The sequence below is a fragment of the Brachionichthys hirsutus genome, chromosome 12 (genome assembly GCF_040956055.1).
Source record: "Brachionichthys hirsutus isolate HB-005 chromosome 12, CSIRO-AGI_Bhir_v1, whole genome shotgun sequence".
Taxonomy (NCBI): Eukaryota; Metazoa; Chordata; class Actinopteri; order Lophiiformes; family Brachionichthyidae; genus Brachionichthys; species Brachionichthys hirsutus.
In genome coordinates, this window is record NC_090908.1 from 2,410,319 (window position 1) to 2,433,697 (window position 23,379).

At 46.8% G+C, this 23,379-nt stretch overlaps 1 protein-coding gene across 1 annotated transcript in view; it reads left to right on the top strand.

Annotated features, from left to right (window-relative positions):
- The window catches only part of myo16 (myosin XVI), a 48,460-nt gene that overhangs the window by 19,309 nt on the left and 5,772 nt on the right, over positions 1-23,379 (top strand). The window contains exons 14-32 of the mRNA XM_068746308.1: positions 737-833; positions 1,699-1,816; positions 2,325-2,472; positions 2,737-2,854; positions 4,423-4,540; positions 5,156-5,227; positions 5,478-5,619; positions 5,899-5,971; positions 8,439-8,591; positions 9,085-9,285; positions 10,009-10,084; positions 11,006-11,202; positions 12,019-12,099; positions 13,043-13,248; positions 17,966-18,068; positions 18,626-18,722; positions 18,831-19,104; positions 19,992-20,374; positions 20,475-21,725. Of these exons, the coding sequence (XP_068602409.1) occupies positions 737-833; positions 1,699-1,816; positions 2,325-2,472; positions 2,737-2,854; positions 4,423-4,540; positions 5,156-5,227; positions 5,478-5,619; positions 5,899-5,971; positions 8,439-8,591; positions 9,085-9,285; positions 10,009-10,084; positions 11,006-11,202; positions 12,019-12,099; positions 13,043-13,248; positions 17,966-18,068; positions 18,626-18,722; positions 18,831-19,104; positions 19,992-20,374; positions 20,475-21,725 (3,908 nt within the window). The remainder of the gene's footprint in view (positions 1-736; positions 834-1,698; positions 1,817-2,324; positions 2,473-2,736; positions 2,855-4,422; positions 4,541-5,155; positions 5,228-5,477; positions 5,620-5,898; positions 5,972-8,438; positions 8,592-9,084; positions 9,286-10,008; positions 10,085-11,005; positions 11,203-12,018; positions 12,100-13,042; positions 13,249-17,965; positions 18,069-18,625; positions 18,723-18,830; positions 19,105-19,991; positions 20,375-20,474; positions 21,726-23,379) is intronic.

The window sequence follows — 23,379 nt, forward strand, 5'->3', positions numbered from 1 at the left end:
ACTTACACACACACACACACACACACACACACTTTCCCTTTACAGGCAATCAGTTGCCATGATCCCCCGCGCCCCCCCTCCATGGCCGGTACTTGAACAAAATGCCCTTGAAACCTAATGAAAACTGTTAAATGAAAAGACAGTGGGAAGGCCTTTGTGCATCACACTCAGCAGGTCCATTAGTGCCAGAGCGTATCATATCACACATGTGGACACAGAAACAGTGCGCCCCTGCTGACTGAGCATCAGTGGGGGGGGGGCATCTGACCTGCTGAAGCCCGATAATTGGTGTCGGTAAGTCAGCGCATCGACCCTCGTCCGGTATTTAACATCCATTCAATGTTAAAATGAAAAACAGGCCTCCTGTATGCTGGATGAGTGGAGCAGTAGCGGGTAGAGAAGGTGATGCGCAATGTTAGTCAGTGTTAAAAGCAACGACCTCTGCCAAGGAGGTTCTGCCATCGCCACATCTGAGCAACACGAAGCACTGAAAGGTTAAAGGAAGGATTCCAAACGTCTCCAGTCTGACAGAAACCTTTATGAACCCTGAAGCTGTTTCAGTAATCATTGTAATGAAATATAAGCGAGCCAATTCCACAATGAAATGACCTCCTCTCTTTCTGGAGGTTTGGTGACGTCTCATATGGGCCAGTAAGAACAGGAGTGATGGCAGAACTTGTCTCAGTGCTCATCGCTGCATTAATCACATTGAATCCACTTTGTTCTGCTCCTCTAGAGGTGAAAGTGGTTCTGGAAAAACTGAGGCCTGTAAGCAGATAGTGAAACACCTGACCGCCCGTTCAAGCTCCAGAATGGAGACCAGAATGAAGCAGGTAAGTCTGGGTGGTCACCGCGGTGGTCGGGGGGGGGTTCTTTACTACAAGGTAGAAAATCTTATAAAAAGACCATCTGTACTATTTATATTTCAGTTTCCACCAGTCCGCATCCAGAAACTGAATATTTCACTTCAAAGTGAGACTGAATCTCACATCCTGTTGTCACTGTCCTTATTTGTTACTACGATAATTGTTCCCTCCTGTTCCGCTGAGGGTGGGGGGGGGGGGTTGTCAGCAGCCAGTGTGTTTGATTTAATCATCAAAGGCTGAGCCAAGATGGTTCTATGTTTTATAATGCTTTTTCTTTTGGACCGGCCCCTTTGCAGCTTTTTAACAATATTGTTGGTGCCATTTCCCCTAAATGTTACAACCAAAGACAGCATTGATAGTAAATATAAATACTCATATTCCCTCCATGGCACATCTTCCACACTGCCAGGAGGAGCTGTGACAATCACTAGAAGGATGTGATTTAAATAACTCTCCTTCCTCACATACAGTAGTGTATGAATAAGAGGCAGAAAGCAGAGAATGCTTTGAGTCGTATTCCCACGTGTATTTGCGATTCCGATTATTCGGGATGCTTGTCGGACGATTCGTTTGGCTGATAAAACGGTACGGAGCGTGTTCGGATGAAGTCATAGTTATGTGGCTGATAACTGGGTCAGTTTTCTCTTTGATAATCCAGAGAATAGTCAGTCCTTACACAATGGTTGCATGCTGCCCTCTAGTGGTGGAAAGTGGAACAGCAGTAGAACGCACTTGTTTTGTGCATGATATAGAACATATTTTGGGTAAAGAGAAGATGCTCGTGAGGATATTCGAAACCGTGGCTAAAGTTTATTCTTGTTTAAACACGCAGGTTGACTGCATTCTGGAGGCTTTTGGTCATGCAGAGACTCTGAGGAGCAAAAACTCAAGTCGGTACGTGAAACTGCTGTCCATCCAATACTGTGAGAAGAAGAGGACGCCGCTCAGAGGTAAATATATCTCTGCTTATATAGAGCTTTAGTTTTAGTCAGTTTAAACGCCACTTTCTCAAAATGTTATCTTCGTGCCAAATATAGTCGATGCAATATATTTAGTTGTTATTGCACTTAGCTGTATCTTACATAATAATTTCCAGATTCATATAAATCACGCATTTATCATCGACCTTAAAAAGAACTGCATATTTGTTGCCAAGAAAATGTAGCAAATATTGTTTTTTGCATTATTTTCACATTTCAGATCACTAAGTTTATTTTAATACTCCAGAGAGCGACGGTAGCGAATCCCCAAAAGGGGGCGGTAAACGCCCATGATTCCGCTTTTACACTCCCACTCACCTTATTTCACGCCAGTCTGAGCAGCGGCTGTTGAACACTGTCCACCAGTTCCATATTGACTCTTGTTATTCCATCGTCATCAAATCACATCATCATTCCCGCCGTTGAAATGTCATGCACGAGCCTGTTGGTGGAATAACGAGGCCATCTGATGTTTAAGCCCGCGTGCACACCTACATGCTGGAAAAGACTCGTCTGGTCCACCTGCATCCCCAGCAGCACAGCTTCAACATCTTCTATTTGATGGGGGAAGGCCTGTCACCCGAGGAGAACGGCACGCTTTACCTCAACAACTTCCTGGCTCATAGGTTTGTCCTTATCAGCTGCTTATCAGTGCCATCCAACACTGATAAAGTAATTAGTGCATTCATATTTGATATCATGTGAGTATCACATCAACGTCTGCCTCTAGTCACGATCTGGCCTCTCCCATCCAGAGATTTACTTCAACTCCTTCAGAGCACGTCATTTCATGTTTGCACTGATCTTACAGCACGGCTGAATAATTCGTTACGGATTTTGTTTCTGTCCGAAATGTTGAAATCACCGCTCTCTTCCCGTCCCGATTTCAGGTATCTTGGTGGAGGCCTTCCAGGGGAGAAGCCTCGCGTAGCCACAGCCTCTACCCAGGGCAGAGAGCGCCTTGCTGCTGTCAAACAGGCCCTGCGAGCGCTGGGCTTCAACAAACAGGTATGAACCGATGCTTCGTAGAGCTGCTGCTGGATCTGCAAAGTCAGAAGCTGTAAATTAAAATGTAACAAAAGTTTTGTTGTCTCTGAAAAAGACAGTTTTCCTCTTTATCTTTGCTGGAAATAAATAGATAAAGGCCTGGATCCCCCTGAGAATAGTGAAGAAGGAGTCTTTAAACCCTAAAGTGTGTCTACTGAGTCTTCACTTTGTCTAGACACCATGCGATTCACACAATTTGTAAGGTTGATGGTTCTGAATTGTCTTGTCAGAATGATGTTGCCATAATTCCTCGTAAATAAAGCCATGGTCACAAGTCATTTCGCAATTTCACAAGCGGCTCCATGAAACAAGTCGACCTTTCACCAATGCATTGTGCAACTGTGCAACTTTGAGGGCTTCAAGCACTCAACAGTGTGTCCTTACAAGAAGAAGAATTCAAAGCGAAATGCTTGTCACTTGTCGACTACAACATATTTGGCCCCCGATGTGCAGACACTCTGCATCCCGAATCAGGACATGTCATACGTTTCAATTACCTATCTAAAGGCCAAAAGAAATGTGTGTCCAAAAGGAGACGATAGAACTCTGACTTATGCATCCCGTGTGCCCATATTGTACTTCAATTGTGGCACAGTCTGTCCCGGCACTGACCGCCGTGTCCCAGCCCATTATCAGGTTCTATTCTCAGAGTGCCGTCGGCATCTGTCAGCAGCGACTGACCACCAGCTCACCTTTTAATCCAGCAGCAGTCTGTACAGAGACAGTGGAATGGTGAGAGATAGCAGTGTTATTACAGAGGACTAGCATCCACAGCATGGGACAGAGTTCATCTACAGAAAGAGGAATGGGGGGGGGGGGGTAAAAGGGGGAGTGATAGACCACCCATTGGTCTCTGCGAAAGTCTAATTAGGGGGCAACTCCCATTTGTGAGTTTTCATCCTTAGCTTGGGGGAGGGGTCTGAATGTGAGGAGGGTCTCGGACAGAGACTAATGTTTGTCTTTGTCTCCCAGATATCAGCTTCAATATCATGCCTTAAGGGTGCACGCGCACACACACACACACACACACACACACGCACACACACACACACACACACACAGCTTCAGCACTGGCAAAGGGGGTTTTCCATTAAGTGGCCTCTACTCAAGGGCAGAGAGGAAGGAGCGGAGGATGGAGGAGGAGAAATGTTTGGAGGTTTGATGCATCATAGGAAAGCATTTTCCAAACAATCTTCCCAGAGGATTTATCTTATTGTACAATAAAATACTGTAGTACTGTAGTACTAAAACAGAGACGTATATGAACATACATCTTTAAATCCAATTTCCATGGTAATGCAAAGCAAGCGTTGCCACTGGTATAAAGCTATAAAGTTGTTGTTTTTTTAAACCGGGGAGGTGTGCATGGAAATGAGGTGCTGGTGAGTGAAATCACTCATCCAGTAGCATTCAGGCATCTGTTGCCGTGGAGTTACGTATAGAATCTCACCAGCTGTGTCCCTTTGAGAAGCGTTTGACTATAAGACAAAGCAGATTTTGTTGGACGTGTCTCTGTGTCGTTGCTGTAGGAGGTCGACTCCGTGTTCGTGCTGCTCGCTGCGGTGCTCCATATTGGAGACCTACGTTTCGCTGCACTGACGGGTGCCGATACAGCGTTTCCTTCTGACCTGCAGCTGCTGGAGAGAGGTCAGTGCTCCCAACACACGACCTTGATCACGTGTGGAGGTCGGATGAATCGCTGCAGCTCATGCTGTTTACGCTCATCTTTGCTCCTCCCTCCGTCTCTTCCTCCGAGTTCTGCTCGGCATCCCGCCAGCACCTGCCCGTGTGGTGAGCCCCCCCCCCCCGAGGTCTCTCTCTCTGCCTCCCTCATTATGCAACAGCTACATGTGCTCTCGTGACCCCTGACCAGTGAGACAGTAAACAAATGACATTGGCGCCCGAACGGGAAAGAGCCAGTTGTTCTCTGGGAGATGTGATGTCATGACTAGTGATGTCATGGCTAGTGATGTCAGCAGGGGGAATCTGGGTAGATGCCCCCTGTCTCTGCTGCGTGTTGATGTGTTATGCTCAGAAATCCACTGATGACTAATTGCTGCCTCTCCACTGAGCGTTGAAGCAGGAACGAGCTGCAGAAGGAGTGTGATGTCATCATCAGAGGACAACAGGATCTGGAGCAGTGTTCACTTCTTCATAGCTCATGTTTAGTGTGTGTGTGTGTGTGTGTGTGTGTGTTATCCTGAGGTCATGTCAGTGTTAGTTATGCTGTGTGTTTTCTTCTCTCCGTTTTCCTCGGCGCAGTTTCTGGAATGCTGCAGTTGAGCTCCAGTGACCTCAGCACTGCCCTCACCTCTGATGTCCAGTACTTCAAAGGTATCCTATCTGTCGGTCTGTCTGTCTATCTATCTATCTATCTATCTATCTCATGCCATGATATTTATAATACTGCCCATGCAGATTTATCTGTCATACATTGATCACTGTTTTTAAGCAGCAAAAACTATTTCTGTACCATTTATATTTTGAAGATGAATCTTTGGGAAACATTTTCCTATTTCTGACTGTGCTGTCTTCCAATTACTTTTCGAGCCATACATTGTGATGTAATGTCTTTTTGTTTTAGGTGACGTGATCACCCGACGGCACACTGTCGAGATGTCAGAGCAGCACAGAGATCAGTTGGCTAAGGCCATCTATGGACGTCTGTTCAGCTACCTGGTCAACAGCAGCAATGACTACCTGCAGGGGCCTGACGACACCCCGGGGTAAAGCAGTGTGTGTGTGTGTTGTGGTTCTCCTTTAGGGGCAGTGGAGTATCTCACGCATGTGCCCACCATGGGATCCATGGAGATGTTGATGGGAATTCTTATCGCAGTGATCTTGGTTCCATTACCTGGAATATGTTTGTGCTCTGCCTTGTTTACACAACAACCCCAGATGTAATAAATATGTCAACAACATAGCTCATGTCCCTCCAGATGTGCGCGGTACTCACATCCACGAATATATTCTAAATAGGATTTCTGTCCATTCCTTCCATCCAGAAATCCTGCCATGGAAATTGGGATCTTGGACATCTTTGGCTTTGAAGAATTCCAGAGGAATGGATTTGAGCAGGTGGGATTATTGTGTGTGTGTGTGTGTGTGTGTGTGTGTGTGTGTGTGTGTGTGTCCCCCCCACACACACACACATGCACACAAATATTTTGGGCTGTTATCTACTGATAGATTTAAGGTTGAGTTTGTAATGAACGACTGGCTGGCGTGACTTTCAGCTGCCCTCAGATGAACCGGCTGCTGACACAATGGCTGTTTGTGAAACTTCCGGATAATGGGCTGCTTCAAAACGGAGTGCGTTTGTGCGTTTGTGCGTTTGTGCATTTGTGCGTTTGTGCGTATGGGCGTTTGTGCTTATGGGCGGGGCCGTTTTAACGTCGCCTCCACGCTGCATTGTTGCCATTTTTTAAATAAAACGACCGGCAACAATGGAAATTATTTATTATTAAAGACATGATCCACAAAATGTTCTGTATCTGTGTTGTGATCATGAAGCATCAGCAGCAGTGTACAAAAACATTTTAGACATTTTCAGACTCTTGTGTCTGACAGCATATCTTTAAAGTAGAAGTTAAAAATCTGTCTTAAAAAAGATTTATTCAAGTTTTGATTTTTGTTTTTGTTAAAACCAGTTTACGTATTTTAAAACTGATTTGTTATTTGTGTATGAGCAGGAATTTGACAATTCTAAATGTATTTCTAGATTGAATTCTCATTTCTAACCTTTTTAAAGCAGCGTTCCTCCCTACATGTGTGTGACCGTGTGTGTGTGTGTGTGTGTGTGTGCTTTGGTGTGTACTGTCTGTACACACTGATGGATCCACTCACGGCCATTGCGTGGTTGTTGGGCTGTTTTCTCCGTGTCACACCAAGACATATGCAGCCCCCTTCAGCTCACCTGCTATTGGCTGTAAATCTGTCAGGTGCTCATCAACATGCACTGTTAATAGTGAGGAACCAGCCCAGCAAGTGTGTGTGTGTGTGTGTTTGTGTGTGTATAAAAGGAAAGAGAGAGGTGTCTTTTGGGTGTAATTCATAGTGAGCAAGAGGCTAAGTGTTTATTTATATTACTCAGCCCCCCCCCCCCCCCCACACACACACACACACACACACACATACAAAGACTTTATTTGTTTGTTTGCGTGTGCGACCGGCTCTCATGTGATCAGTGGCCCCACCCTTCCTCTGGATGATCTCTAATCCAAGTTGAAGCGAGGATTACGCATCCGATCCTCTTCAGGTCAGCAGGAAGAATCGCCGGGCGATGAGGGGGGAGGACGGCTAGAACAGGAGGGAGAGACACTGTACTCCTCACGGGAGTTGACATCGCGCTCACGCAGACATCGTCTCCGTTGTTACTGCCGAGCTGCATCATTAATATCACTTTTGTCAAATCAACACTTTATCCGCCACCCTCCGAAGAGAGAGGAGGAGGAGGAGGAGGAGGAGGTGCAAGGATAAACAAACAAGAGGAGATCTTACACTATGTGGCACATCATGCACATGTTTGCATACACATGTACACACACACACACACGTGTACAGGCAGACGCCACGCACAGCGTGATCAAGGCCATTAGTGCTTGTTAATTAGAGCTGTGTTTGTCAGGGAAGTGTTGTACCTGTTCAGCACTTTGCTAATGAGCTAACTCAATCAACCACCTGCTGGGAGAAAGCCTTTAACGGACGAGACTAGCATGCAGACAAACAAGGACTGCAGCTGCTTGCACCATATAGAACGACATATCTGCAGCTCAGCACAATCTGCAGGAGGCCAGTCACGATATGGCTCATTTTTGTACCCCCAAAAATTAACAATAATTATTTCCCACAGCCAAATCACTCTTTAACCAAAACGTACGGCGGCAGGTCAGAGTTTGAGCAGTAGTTTTACTTAATTAGCTTTATTTATTATTCTCAATATAAACTTTTATCACAACTTGTTTCTTGTGTTTGATGCAAAATATGAAACGAGATTACATAAAACATGAAACGAGATTACATCACACCAGATCCAAGGGTGTCAAATCCTTCATGGCTGCAACAATGTGACTTTGTGACGCATTTCGGTTTCAGTAAAGTTTAAACTCGCAATTTTCTCCTCCCATTCCACATTCCTTCTCATAACATCAATGAGGGACTTCACGCATCTCATCGACCCTCCAGTGTGGCACAAACTCGCCTCACACACACACATCTGACTGCCTCCTCCTCCTCCTCCCTTGTGCTGAGACTGAGTTCATGTGTCCCAGCAGGAACCCTGTATTCCTTTATGCCAGAGCAAAAGAAAAGAATGAAAGAGAGACACCCGTTACTGCGCACGTCACCGTGAGGTGTCCTGTAAACAGTTCTCATTGTTTCAGGGACTGTATGAGCACTCGGTCCATTCATGCCCGATTGGCCTCCCTGTTGGTGCCACAGCAGTTGTGTTTCAGATCGCCTTTGTAAACAAACAGACAACTTTGTGTCTCTGAGGAGGAATTGAATGCTGTGTCCACTCAAGTGTGTGTGTGTGTGTGTGTTCCAGCTGTGCGTGAACATGACCAATGAGCGGCTGAGGCAGTTTGTCTCTGAGGTGCTATTCCAACAAGAGCAGGCTGAGTGTCTGCAGGAGGGCATTGCCATGGAGACCCCATTCGCCCCTTCAAACCAGCCGGCGGTCCTGGACTTCTTTCTTCAGGTACTGCATTGCTGGTTTACGCCAGCCCGGTCCAGTTTGGTGTTGTGTGGTGTAATTTAACATCGTAAGCCCACCCAGAGACATTTACAAACGCTTTAAATGAGATGTGCATCTCATTTCCTTTCTATTGACATCCATTTAAAAAGTGAGACATCCAACAAAACCCACAGGTAAAGAAAGATTTGTTGTGTTAAAAAAAATACAAATGAAAGCTGTAATATTACTGGTAAGACAGGTGGAAGCCTGGCGGTGAAACGGGGGGCCGGGGTGTTAACCCTTTGACCCCGGGTCCCCTGACTGCAGCTACTATCTCTATTAATAGCTGCAAAAATGCCCACAACAGCTAAAGTAAACTGTTTGCTCTCAGCTGGAGAACGCTGCGCCGAGAGGATCAATAAAAGAGTCGTCATGAAAATAATTTATTGTCATTATCAAGGGCGCTTTGTAAACATGACTGATAAATAACGCGGGCATCTGTTTGCTCCTCGCCCAGAAGCCTCAGGGACTGCTGTGTGTGTTGGATGAGGAGAGCCAGAGCCTGAGGCCAGCGGAGCAGAACCTGTATAAGAGGCTTTCAGCCCAGCTGGACTCCAATCCCACTCAAGGCCTCGCTCTAACAACCAAGGATGGCAACGGAAACCCCCCACCCAAAGACCAGGGCCCGGCCTTCACTGTCAGCCACTATGCTGGACAGGTCTGTGCGCACAAGGTTGTCCAGAATAGACGATCCGGTTTACTCTGAAATAAAAAGGATTATTATGTAAAAAAGGAAACAAAAAGATTCCTTAATTTAAAGTAAAATGTATTATAAAAAAAAGAATTCATGAGAGAATTGCCTGCAAAATTATATTGCTCTGTTTTTGAATCGCATCTACTGCCCTATAATTCTGTGGCTGTTTAAATATTCATGATGATAAATCACAAAAGATTTATCCACCCGTTCGTTTCGTGAAAACTTATCAAGTTGGATATCTGATATGAAATGAACGGAAGGTAACTAGTCGAAAACAACAACACTTAATTAGAATTCTCACTTAGAAATGATCAATATACTATAAAAAATTCTAAATACTAATACTTGCTATTTCCTACAGCTCCAAGATAGCTTGTGACTGAACTATTATATAATGTATTATAGGTTGTGTTTTTATTTCGCGTGTGACCAGAAGTAATTATGTTGACTTTATTTGTATGAAATACTCAGTTGTGCTGTTTGGGAAAACAAATTTATAATGTTTATTCTAGCAAATATTACTGTAAATATGAACATTATTGTTATAATCCAGAATGACGTTTTTCTAGGTCAGTGCAGCCATCTTTAGGAAAACTCACACCTGCTATATACTATATTTGATCATAGTATGTGCTTAAATATACTCTGTAAGTGAATGTCCTCATGTGATTTATTTCTCACCAGGTCTCATATGACCTCACCGGATCTCTCACCAGAAACAAGGACTCCCTTCCGCAGAACCTGTTGTTCACCATGAAGTGTAAGAACCCGATGAATGACACACACACATGAGCGCATTGTGGCGTCAGAGCACACAAAGGTGCACTGTTGTTTAAACCAACGGCACACAAAACCACTCTGTTTAAGTGAGCACGTTTTTCTGTGTGTGTGTGTGTGTGTGTGTTTCATCACACGTGTAACAGGCTGTGTGTGTATTGTCTGCACAAAGTGCCAGATGTGGGCTGTTGTGGTTTGTGAGACACAAGCGGTCGTTGTGTGGCTGCCAGGCTGGCCTTGCATCCCTCGCATAATTGCTATAATTCCCATGATGAGGTTAATCTTCCCAAGTCTAACCCTCCACTTAGCCGGGGCTGCTGTCCCTCTGTCTGAACTGTGATGTGCTGCGTCGGACGCTTCCTGTAGGACATCGGTCCCTGCGCTCGTTTAAGACCGAGCTAACAGGACAGCAGATGAATCGATGTAAGGAGAAGAGAGAAGTGGTGGCAATAGCTGGTTTAAATTAGAAGACTATTACCCCTGTAGCTGGGTATAATTAAGTCCTTGAAGGACCCCAGGACTCGTGTTTGTGGTTCTTCGCTTTGTGCAGCAACCTCCTCATCATCCTGCTGCCTTTCTCTCTTGCGCCCTCTGTCTTTCACACGGGAGAAACAGGCCCACATTCACACGTTAGCCTTTCTTAATGAGCCCATTGTTGCACTCCACATCTTGTCAGGTGACGTATTCCAGCCCCTCTTGTTGCCTCACTGCCTAACTTTATGCCCCCACGCTCCTCCTCCTCTTCCCCTTTCTCTTCTTGTTTACTACCTCCTCACTATTTCCTCCTTTGTTTCTTTCTTCCTGTTCATCCTCGTTCTCCTCCACCCCTTATTTCCACCAATGCTGTTGCTTCTTTTCACACTTACCCCCCCCCCCCTCTCTGTGTGTGTGTTGTGCCCGGCAGCCAGTGAGAGTGTGTTACTGCAACAGCTCTTCCAGTCCAAGCTGACTCAGACTGGTTCCCTGGTGCCAGTAGCCCAGGGCCGTGCCGGGCTGAGGGGGGCTAAAGCTGCCCTGTTACTCCACAGGATGCCATCAGCTCCTCGTGCCACTGCCAACACTGTCCTCCAACAGCCCAGGAGGTACCATGACCTCCCCAAGGTACCGTGCACTGTTCACAAAGCCTTATACACAACACACACACACGGTGAGTGCTGCTGTCAACTCCAAAATACAAGCATCAAGGAATATGTAATGCCTCAATCATTTTATTTTTATCTCTCTCAACTAGACGTGGCTCAGAAGATGCATTGATCTCACTGGCTTTTAACGCTGTCTAATAAAACATATCAAATGATGAGTCAGTCAGAAAATCACACATTAAGTCAGAAGCTGTTAGGATTAGGTTTGAGCCAGACTTCAGCTACTTCCCACCACTTTGCTACAAATAAAATCTCTGTGAAATAGATGTATAAGACAGAAGCTCCACACACATGCACACACTCGAATGTGATTGTGTGTCTAACTGGTGCACGTGTTGCTTGACCTTGCGATTAAGGGAGATCCTGTTGGTTGTGCAATCGCTTTGGAAGTCCTGCCTGCCGACTCTGTAGCTCATTAGACATCGAGAGAGCGGACTTCTATCAGACATCGTTCACCTCTACGACCCGTCCCTGCAGCCTCGCACACTGACGTTAGGTCGCACCGCAGCACAGCGCCGGGTGTCACACGGGGGGCTGCGTCAGGCTTCAATGCGAGTGCCACAGAATCGTTGGGTCTGACAGAGATGATCTAACGGGCGTGTTTTATCACACGCTGCAAGCATCCTACAGAACAGGACAATGGAAATGAATTTTAAATGACATGTTATGATAATATGTGATGATTCAATGTCATTTCTATATTCCTCACTTCAAGGAAGATGTAGAGCCATTTGATGTTTTTTTTTTAATCTCTGTTATTTCTTTCCGTCATCAGATCTTGAAGAAGAAAGGCTCGAGCTCCTTCCTCCAGCGGCTGGAGCGTTGCGGGCCCGTCACAGCGGGGGTGCAGCTCAGGGTGAGAACCGCTCTCCTGCACGCACAATGAACTTTGTAGTTTAGACACAGAGAACTTCCAGCCTTTTGGTTTAGCGTTAGTTCAGAGCTCAAAATTACTGGAAGCGCTGGTGAATTGATTTCGAGAAATTACTGTCGTTTATGCATCCTCGTCATAGTGCTCTTCATCTCCGTCACTGAAATGATTTACACGGCTCAATATTCCAATAACGATATAAAGCAACAGTTCTTTTCGGGCAGAGGAATGTAGTTCAGTGTCTGATTGTGACGCAAGGAGGCTGAAATATGTCTCTTTGGATCTTTGCTCTGAATGAAGCCAATGTGTTGCCCAATCAGAGTTGTGGGTTTGTGGTTGAGTCCCCCCCCCCAGGGAATGGAAGGGAAGGAGCGAGTGGGCTCCAGAGTGATGCCGTACCAAGCCAAGCAGGAAGCCCTCCACATGAATGAACAATGAACAACAACCGCTGTGTGCCATGCGCACACATTTGTGTGTGTGTGTGTGTGTGCGTGCGCGTGTTTAGCAGGAGGAAAACAACGAGAAGTCCGTACTGTTTAAAGATGAGGGAGAAATGTTGATCACCTCACTGAAAGGTGTGTAAATCACGGGCTGACGTCGGTTCTAGTAGCAACGCAGACACAGATGGAAATGTTTATGGATGGGTGGCTTGGAGGAAAGGTTTAACCCCCCCCCTCTCCAGAATGAGCAAAGAGCTCTTTGTGTTTTTGCCCCCACCAAACAAGAGATCAATTCGTCGCAGGCACAAGGTGATCTGGGTTGAGGTTCAGAAATCGAGTTACGACATCAAAAGGAAGGAGCCCTTCCTTTTATAGCGCAGAGTGCACAGAGAGCAACCGAACATCAAACGGCGTCGATGCTGTTCGGCCTGTTGTGAGTCCAAAACTGCCAGTGTGTGCCTTTAACTGCATCTCCCCTCCTCCTCCAGAACTCCCTCTCAGAGGTGATCAGCAAGCTGCAGGCCTGCACGCCTCACTTTGTGGAGTGCGTGCGCCCCAACGCCAGTGGTCAGCCAAACACTTTTGACAGCTTCCATGTGTCGGCCCAGCTGCAGTACATCGGGGTGCTTGAGATGGTGCGCGTAATCCGTTACGGATTCCCCGTCCGCCTGTCCTTCCCGGCCTTCCTCAGCAGGTCAGTGCCAGAGCAGCGCTGCGACTGTCGTAGCTCGTCCTCATGCTGATTCATTCACTTCACATCCCCCCCCTCTTCTCTCCAGCCTCTTCTTTAAAGGAAAGGTCTTAAAGATGGCGGGTTGTCTGTGTCGCTGATCTCAGTCAGTCAGACGCGTTGCGTTCCCAGCAGGTCGCTGTGATCTTAGTCTCTTTTTTTTGTGACGGGGCTAGCGAGTTTGACAGCATAGATCTATGCCTGCTGGACAGAGCCGCACCCGCAGAGAGGCAAATTAGCATTGAGAAGTCACAGCAACCCTCACTGTCAGAAGCACTAAACGACCCCAGATGGCTCTTCGGAGGAGCCTACTGCAGCTGATGAAATCCACTATGACATTTCTCATGTCGGCCCGACACACACACCTTAACCAGTCAATTGTGTGTCGGATTTCTTGTCCAAGACTTAAATGTTCATCATTATTTCTCTCCGTCTCCGCTTTCATTTCCTCCTCCAAAGTACTCTCAGATCGCTCTTCTTTTTCTTTTCTCAATCTTTCTCTTCTCATTCCTCTGATTCAGAGAAGCAGCAGAAAGCTTTTGCTTCTCTCTCTCTCTCTCTCTCTCTCTCTCTCTCTCTCTCCTCTCTTTTTTTGAGGATAAAAGGATTAACTTGAACATTCCTGCCAGATAATAAGAGAGAACAAAGCTGGTCACATGACCCCCCCAAAAGTTTCCACTACCCCACTGTAAACAGCATCACAATACACACACACACACACACACACACACACACACAAACAGAGTGTGTGCGTGTGTGTGAACAAACAAAGATCCTGTTTATTGCTTATTAATAATATTTGCATATTACTGATCCCTTTATATTTAATAGTGTGTATTAAGTTCTGGTTCTGGTCTCCATAGAAACATGTTACATATTACACATTTTGGTTTGACAAATCTTTGGCTTTAAAGCAAATGCATAATAAAGAAGAGCGAAAGCAGCTTCTCAGACCATGTAGAGAGTATTGATCAAATAGAAAATAGAGTGTTCTGTTGTTATTATGGGGGCAGCCATAATTTCTGGTCAAGTGGAAAACAATCGTGAAATTCAGATGACAGATATTTAAAAGGGAAAACATGAACAGAAAAATGCATCAGGAGAACTAAACCTATTGTAAATAGGAAAGAAATCCAATCTAGATGATAGTTCTGTCTGTCCGGGAGGTGCCTCCAACTTCTTTGTGCTTTTGATGGATATACCTTGTACTGGTGATACTCTTTCTATAAACTGAAATTGAAAGTGTCCTGATGAAGGTTCTGCGAAAGCGTCATAGACCGTGTGAGACAGAATGTGAGTGTCATATGGTGTCAGGAAGCCACGTGTCATCTGATAAAAAAACAACAACATGTGTTAGCAATGGTTGAGACCAGCAGATAGCTGAGCATCGAATGGGCCAGCTGGTCGCCAGATAGGGGAAACGTAAATGCTGCCGGGCTGCGTGTGAACCACGGTGCGAGGAACACAGCGTGGACGTCCGGTGAACTGCTCGGACGCAGGTCGGAGGAGCTTTGTCTTGGATTATCTCTCTCCTGCAGCCTCGTTTCCAGCCCTGCTGTACATTTGAACTGTGGAGGTATTTGCTCATCATGTATGGACAAAGCCGCAGGAGCCGCATTTCACTGAATTACTTCCAAGACACTTGAGAAGGGTTTTGAACCCGGGGGGGGGGGGGGGTTCATCCGGGTTTATCCAGCCTGAAACCAGCCTGGGTGACATTTCAGACGTCTTCTCAGCACATGGAATTCTTGTGAGTGGCAAATTCAAATTAACAAAATTATATTAACATCAAAAATAATTAGTTGTCTATTCTTCTACGACACTGACAGACAGTTCTGGTTCATGTGGTCTCATTCCTCTGTTGCTAGGGGTTACGGTCCACTCAAGAAGAAGACATGGAAGGATGAATGTTACCTAAGCTTGGTGGAAGTTCATTGTGCATTTAAATGTAGCAGCAAATTACTCCTTCAATTATCAGGAAGACTGAAAAAGCAAGAACTTGGAGACAGAGGGCAGGAAAAACGGCCTTTAACAGGCAGAAACCTCCAGATCCACCATCAAGGTGTCGAGTAAGAGACTGAACCAATGTATCCGGGAACTATAGGAATGTTTTCCATCTGTTTGTTGTTCTGAGCATCACTGAAAAATGTTTTGTATACAGAAAACGAGTTGAGAACTGATCTTTTATTTCATTTTTATATCCTTTCTTCAAGGAAATGCACTCCTGAGCGTTTCTTTCCCTTTTGGATTAATGGAAGTTGCTGTTCTAGTTTTAGTCCCAATGTGGAACCAGCAAGACCCAGAAGAATGTTCACTGGAAGCACGGAACCGACACGCCCATTGACCTATAGCCACGGAGAGCAGACATAGCACGTGTTCCTGGGATTAGACCTTCTCATTTTCATAATGCGATCCTGGTTGTCACAAAGAGTAAGGATGCCGTTGTGCTTGCTCTGGAGTGCCTTACAGCGTTTATCCCGCTGTGTGGAAGTGGCTTTAAAGCTTTGCATTCACACGCAAATGGACCTTTGAGATCGTCCTTTTCTCTGACCTGTGTCTCTCTGCTGCTGTTAATGCATTAAGGCTGTGGTTAATTTGAAGTGGCCGCCACTCACAATGACACCAGTCATTCCCTTTCCTGATACTTCTCCCTCGTTTTTACCTTGTGCGTGTTCTCTCTCGCTCTCTCCGTGTAAAGAGAAAGGAAATTGGATTTCTGGTTTCCAATTAACTTTCCTATTATTTTTAGACTTTATTTGTCACTCTTTCAAAACAAATCCCTGGCCTTGACTTGACTAAAGAAAATATGAATGGTATTTTTAATAACTATGTATTAATATGGTTTCATTTTTTTATCTCTCTCTCTTTTAAAGATTGTTTATTTCTCAGCAGCATACAATATATTCAAAACTATCAGGCATAGTTCTAACTTTCTTTGCAGGGGTGGGGTGGGGTGGGGGGGGCATGTGGTCTTCCAATGAGCCTTGTTAGCTCTGGATTCATTTCACAGACTGGTACTGGGGGGGACACTTGACTTTAAAGCACATGCATAATAAAGAAGAGAGAAAGCAGCTTCTCAGACCCTGTAGAGTATTGATCTAATAGAAAATAGAGTCTTCTGTTGTTATTATGGGGACAGCCTGATTGATTACTGATCATTATTTCTGGTCAAATGGAAAATGAACACACACACACCTCAACCGTCACATTAAGTCACAGTGCCCGTTTGGTGCAGACTACATGAACGTGGTTTATTTTCTGCCACCATTTGAGGTCAAATCCTGTCACTTGACCCTCGTTTCTGTGGTTCCCAAACACCCGTGTGTGTCGGCGTCTTCGGTTTGTCATCGTTACAAAGTGGCCAGGAAGGAGACATCAGCATTCATATAACATGTCACATGGCATGTAGGTCAGTTTTTCTACATGGCCATGTTCAGGACGGGCCCCATTACCTGCCGCTGAGGGATAAACACACATCTGTAGGTCATTAAGTTCCCTACAGAACAGAATCAATCATTCAGACGGGCGCTGGGATGTGAAATCAAGGCTAAACAAACCCAATGGGCTAGAGGATAGAGCCACTGAAGGATTCGTCTGATGGATAGCAGCTCCGGATAAGATGTGAGCGCTTCCAGCCGCGCTGCCTTTGATGCTTTCCTGACATTGGCTGACGGCAGTCACTGATGGCCCCGTGGTCACATGCTGCTACCACGTCAGGGCCCCGTGGCCCTCCATTTAAAATCTTATCAAAAGGGTTAGTTCACTTCCTTGGCGCCACGTGAAATCCCCCTCGGGTCGAGTAACAGAGGTGCCTGTCGATGGTTTTCATAACCGTGTAGAGGAGGTCATGGGTTTACAGAGTTGCTTTGTGCTTTATGGGCCCAGCGGGGCAGTTTGTCCTGCCCGTAGGACTGTTATTACCATATAGAGAGAGAGTTGGGGAGAGTTCAGACAGACCCCACTCTAGCAAATCAAACACATCTAACATCCACATGGCCCAAAGAACTTGGCGTCAACAGCACAACTGGTTCGTGCTTGTTCTATTTTCTCATCCGGGGTATGACATCATCAGCTGGCTCTGCTTTTCATTGACGATGGAACAGAGACACTGATTGATTAGATGCAATGAGCAGCTGATGTGGGCTGTGTGGTATTTGCTTGGCTGACGTCCCTATTCAATTGAGAAAATAGCATTTCAAACTGGTTTCATACAGTTTAGATTAGGATGTTATGTTAAATAAGATGTATATGCTCATGTAAATTTTGTTTCTCCAGTTTTGTTTTGTTTTATTTCAGGTAACTGAATTGATTTGTCCGTTTCGTTTAAAAGGAATTCTATCTGACACAGCACAGCACAAATAAAACTTTAAAGACAGATTATTTTTTATGACATTTTCTTCTGTCACTGAATTCTGTGTCAGCATTTTCCTCGCTTTCACGCACACCAGGTCAGGAACAAAACAAACCACTGTTCTAAATGATCATTCAATGGTTGCCCACGGCAACACCAACAGGGACAGATGCTGTTTGGCTAGTCTGCTGTATGACCCCAATGACATTTGAACCCTTGTTTCTGAAACATTTAATTTCTATTCTGAACATTTAATCTTAGCATTTTTTTTTCAGATATGAAGCCCTAATGTTTCAATTTACTTATTTTTCTTCTTTTTGTGTGTCTCAGATATAAAGACCTTCTTGTCCCAACTTTGGGAGACAAGAAGAACTTGTCACCAGAGGAGCGATGCCGCTCGGTTCTGCAGCAGGCCAAGCTCCAGGGATGGCAGGTGTGTTCAGGGGCCTCTTACTCTGTCTCCACTTGTCAAATGACTCAATCCCAGTTCTACCAGTTATTTGAAAGATCTTTGAGAGGCAGCTGTCCCACCTCATCATTATTCTTTTCACACAAACGCACACACAACAGCAGCAGCAGCAGCAGCATGGACTGCGCCAACCCCCCCTCTCCTTCATGTCTGCCAGACTGCTGTTGTGTCTGAGTGCGTGACCCTTTAGGTCACATTGGCTCCCGCCCTGCACTCGCACACACACTCCTCCACAATGCCCAGTAGACACCTTTCAGATCCCGACACACACACACAGACACCTCCTTCATGTAGCATGCGTTGGAATGAATAGGCTGTCAATGGAAGTATGTCGGCGCCACTGCTCTGCGCACCTGGTGTCGACCGACCCCCGTCAAATGCCTCCTAAGCTAAGGAAATGGATTCAGTGTCAACATGCTAAACTTCATCCCCTCCCACACACTCACCCGCCCACCCATTATAATGGATCACCGCTCCCCCCATATGTCAGCTTACGGGCCTTGTTATGGTTGTGTGTCTAGATGGGCAGCAGCAAAGTGCTTCTGAGATACTGGCAGGCCGACCAGCTCAACGACCGCTGCTACCAGCTCCATACGAAGATCATCACCTGCCAGAAGGGTACTGAGCAGAATTACAAGCCAGCAGACCACGTTGTTCATCTGCTGTTGCCTCACTGACACCTTCGTCTTCTCTTTCTTCCTCTTCCTCCTCGTCCTCATCGCTCAGTGGTACGTGGCTGGCTTGCCAGACAGCGTGTTCACCACAGACTTTCTTCACGACAGTCAGAGGCGTGCAGTGTGCAGCGATTCCTGCAGGGGGCAGAGGACATGGGGATGCGAACCTACGACCAGTTGGTCATCCAAAATGCATCCGACATCGCGCGAGAGAGCGACCGCCTGCGCTGCCATGGTAACGGCTTTCGCAACACCCTTAGCAACAGTCCACCACTGGGTGAGAGGCCTGAACCGGTGGGCAAAGAAGAGGATCAGCCTGTCAAGAGGTGCATACTAAACCCTCTGTGGTCAGTCCTTCGTGAGAAATGGCAGTTTGCCCTTTTTTCTTTGTTGTTTCAGTGTCTGGTATTATTTTGTACCACATACTCATTTGATCGAAACGTTTTAGTGCCATTTCGGTATGGGATTTGCCCCAATCTGACTAAACAACACTATATGCCCACAAAAAGGGGTTTTATTACTGAAATATTAGTCGTGGAAAATAAACAGTTTGTGTGCGCTCATGTCCATCCCAGGATGCTGCAGCAGTTCTGTGTAGTTCTTTCTCAGTCATTCGGACTTTCTGACCCAATGTATGAGTCCACTTCAAGTGTTTTTGGATTTTGTTGTCTTGCTCGTTGATGCACAAGTTTATTTTAGCTTCAGAGCATCAACTTTCAACACGCTGGAGGAGAAAAGGAAAAGTTACTAAAATGAAAATGATCCACTATAATGGGATATTTTAAAGTGCAGTGGTCACAGTTTTAACAACATTATAGAGCAATAAGTCCTGTCGGATGAAAAGAAATCCACATCGACATCTTTAGGATTTACATTGTGCTTCTAACATCATACTGTTGGGACCGTAAAAATAAAAGAGGAGGGGAGTGTCAGTTTGAGGATGGAAGAAAAATAATAGTTGCCATATTGTAGAAGGGATTAATAGGAGCATATAGACTTTCGCTGTCATCCCTGACCCCGGCCCCCCCATCATCAAACCAACAGATGGCTGATGCTCATTAGGAGAGGAAATGCCAAATTGGTTATTATCATATAACTGCGAAGAGAATTGATTAAGAGTCATAATCTCTCTAATCTCTATCCTCCAATTGATCTTCTTATCTCCAACTTCTGGTATGTGTCAGATGAAGCAGTCTTTCTTCTTCAATTTTAGGGTTCTGGAGAAAAGTGGGAAAGTCTATGAGGGCCATGTCAACAGGGGCAGTCGAGCCGTTCGCCACTTTCGATCTAGCTCAGTACCCACCCCCCTTGTCATGGACAACGTGGTCCATTCCTCTGCCAGTCCGTCCGTCAAACCGGCTTTGCAGCAAATAGTCCATACCAATGAGGATGGACCAAGTGTGGGAGGTCTTTCCTCTCCTCGGAAGCAACCTCCTCCCAAACCAAAGAGGGACCCCAACACTCGCCTGAGTGCATCTTATGAGGCAGTGAGTGCAGGGTTGACAATGGCAGCCAAAGAGAGCCCCACTCTGGAGGGGCATGGATCACCAGCTGGAAGCCCTCCGAAGTCCCAGCTGTCCCCCACAGACCCAGCAGGTGTGTGACCGCTCCTGTGGTTACAGCAGATGGTGTTTTTATTTTGCCTAATATCTTGTCTTTTCCTGGATTTGACTGTTTTTGTTCTTTTTTTCTTTAGCTCTATCCAAGCCCCGTCCCCACAGCGACGACTATACAGCTATGAGGAAGGTGCCACCCCCGAAGCCCAAACGCAGTCCCAACACGAAGCTGACAGGGTCATACGAGGAGATCAATGCTGTAGCGCCACACTTTCATCTGCTGCGCCCTGCTGAGGTAAAGCTGGCCTTACTGTCCCGGGCGGGGGGATTTGGGGGGTTCGCCGGCTTACAGAAGGCAGCCTCTGTAGATGCAGCACAGGGGGTAGGACTCAGCCTGTACCAGGGTCCAGATGAGGAGGACGTGTACATAGAGATGCTGGGCTCCCAGCCTCGGTCTCAGAGCCTCCAGGAGCCCCCTGATAGCCCAGAACAGGTTGACTCAGAGGCCGTCTACGAGGAGATGAAGTACTTCCCTCCGGATGATGGTGGCGGACCTCCTGCTGCTGCAGTCACCAGGGCAGCCACACTGGAGCGTCTAAGCTTGGGCTTAGTGGGCTTAGCGACATCTCCTCCTCAGAGCGGGGAGACCAATCGCATGGCAGGAGGTGCAACCAGCGCCATGGATAGCGCTCATTCACATAGCGCACTTAACAGTGTGGCCCCCAAAGCTCTGCATGGCAAAGAGGGGAGCTGTGACATCCCTGCTCCGTTCCCCAACCTGCTTCCCCACCGTCCACCTCTTCTAGTTTTCCCCCCCTCCCCTGTTACCTGTTCTCCTGCTTCAGATGAGTCACCCCTCACCCCGCTTGAGGTAAAGAAGTTACCTGTGTTTGAAACGAACCTGAACTATGCTGCTGGCCCAGACAGCCCCCTGTCCCCACAATATGCTCGCCAGAGGGCTGACTCCTCCCCAAGTCTCACGGTTCTCATGCCTGAGAAGAAGTCCACACCTCCGGTCACTCCTCCACCCCCACTTCCTCCCCCCAATGCCCCACCTCCCCCGTACAGACCTCCGTCACACTTCCCCTTCCCACCTGAGGCCAACTTCTTGGCCCTGACACGAGCAGCATCCGTCACTGGGAGCGCAGATTTCCCCAAAAGTTCCTCTCAAAGGCCAAGCGGGGAACCATTAGGGAAGCCACCCCCCTACTCCCCAGTGAAGTTGTCTCGTCCTGAGCCCCGGCGGGCACATTCCTGCTCCTCCTCTCCCCTGCTATTCAACCCAGCCAATGGCAGACCCCTGACCAGCCCCTTGGAAGAGCTCAACACCCTGTTCAGCTCTGGACGCAGCCTACTGAGGAAGTCTTCATCCGGCCGCAAGAAAGATGGAGGTCCGTCAGTAACGCTCACACACACACAGACCCACACGTGCACAGTCAGGATGTATTTGGCCAGAGCACCAGCATGTGAACCGGGCGCTACTCGGTATCTAGCGGTTGGAGTGTTGTCATTTGCGCCCCTTTCAGCCCAGCTATAGATATAAGTTGTGTGTGTGTGTCTGTGCATGCGTGTGTCCACCTGTGGGTATGGTTGCACGTGCACGTGCATGTGCAAAAGTGCATGAATCCAATATATTTTCTATCTACTCTGATGAGTTCATGATCAAAGTGTCAGCCTGCTCAGTGTCGCGTGATTTATGAGGTAGAGGGTGATTACGCAGCAGGAGCAGTGTGGGGTTGAAGGTAGGTAAGAACCCCCCCGGGTCCGCGTGTGCTTGTGGGTCTTTGTGCACGTCTGTTAGCATGCATGCCCCAGAATCGTGCATGCATGTAGACACACTCACTATTTGTTACAGTTTGCGGTGCTGCTGCAGCTGCTTTCTAACATGTAGCCTAACGAGCTACCTGCTGCAGCCCGCTTAGCATCACACTGCACTGAGCGTACGGCCTAGATATGTTGGCGTGTGCGACCGTTCCACGCACAGCATGCAGGGCACATGCGGGCTTTTTGACACTGATGCAAAGGCTGACCTTTGCGAAACAAAGCCAAACGTATTTGTCATGTGGATGGAATGAAAAGGGACATTCCGTGGGTCAGAGGATTCAAACGCAGGAGGAAATAACTCGCTGGTGTTTTTTACGAAAGCAACTTTCTCTTCTGTATCACGGCTTGAGAGAAATGCTAGAAGCTGTGTTGTGTTGTTATCTCTTTCCTCCGAGCATATTAGTTGTGGCTGATTTAATAATGTATGAGCAGAATGATGAGAATAGACATGAAATATTCAGCAGCTCACTCATGTTCGACCGAAAGCTGCGTGACTTCCTCGCAGCGGGCAGGTCCTCCCAAACAGCGAAGAGAACGACGACCTAGTGAAAGTACCAGCTGTGAGTCGGTCATTCTGTGAGAGGCGCCGATTATTGGGAACGATTTGATTTGTGTAATTATAACAAGTTCAAGGGTTAGGAAGCTGCTCTCCTTATATGAGAGCTGTCTGACACGTGACGTGTCACGTTTTCCTGATGCTGTGGGAGTGGCCGGGGGCCACAGCTGCCGTTCCAGACATCTCCGGGAAGAGCAGCTGCCTCTTCTTCCTCTTCCACAGGGTATATGAGAGATCGCCCTGGAGGAGAGGGACGGGCTTCAGGAAATCACAGCCAATAAGACAACTGGTGCCTTAACGGCAGCCGTCACACGTTCTGAAATTGTCTGAAGGGTCTTTCCTCTCTCTAATACAGAGGGACAGAGAGACTAATGACTAATGAGAATGGTCCCAACATTCTCAGTGACCTCTTTACGAGCATGCAACCCTTACATGGACGCTTTCACGGCCTCTTGTCCATCAAAGACACACATTTACCCTGAGGGACCTGTTTATATTTAGGCCTCTTGTGACCGTGGGGGAGGACCGTGGGGGGGGGGGGGGGGGGGCACGAGGCATGCATCCCCAACAAGCCACAGCAGCTGACTAATTTCCATTCAAACTCTCATTCACATTTGTAGTGATAGTCGCTTCCTCATTCAGCTGAATTATGAATCTGAAATGCT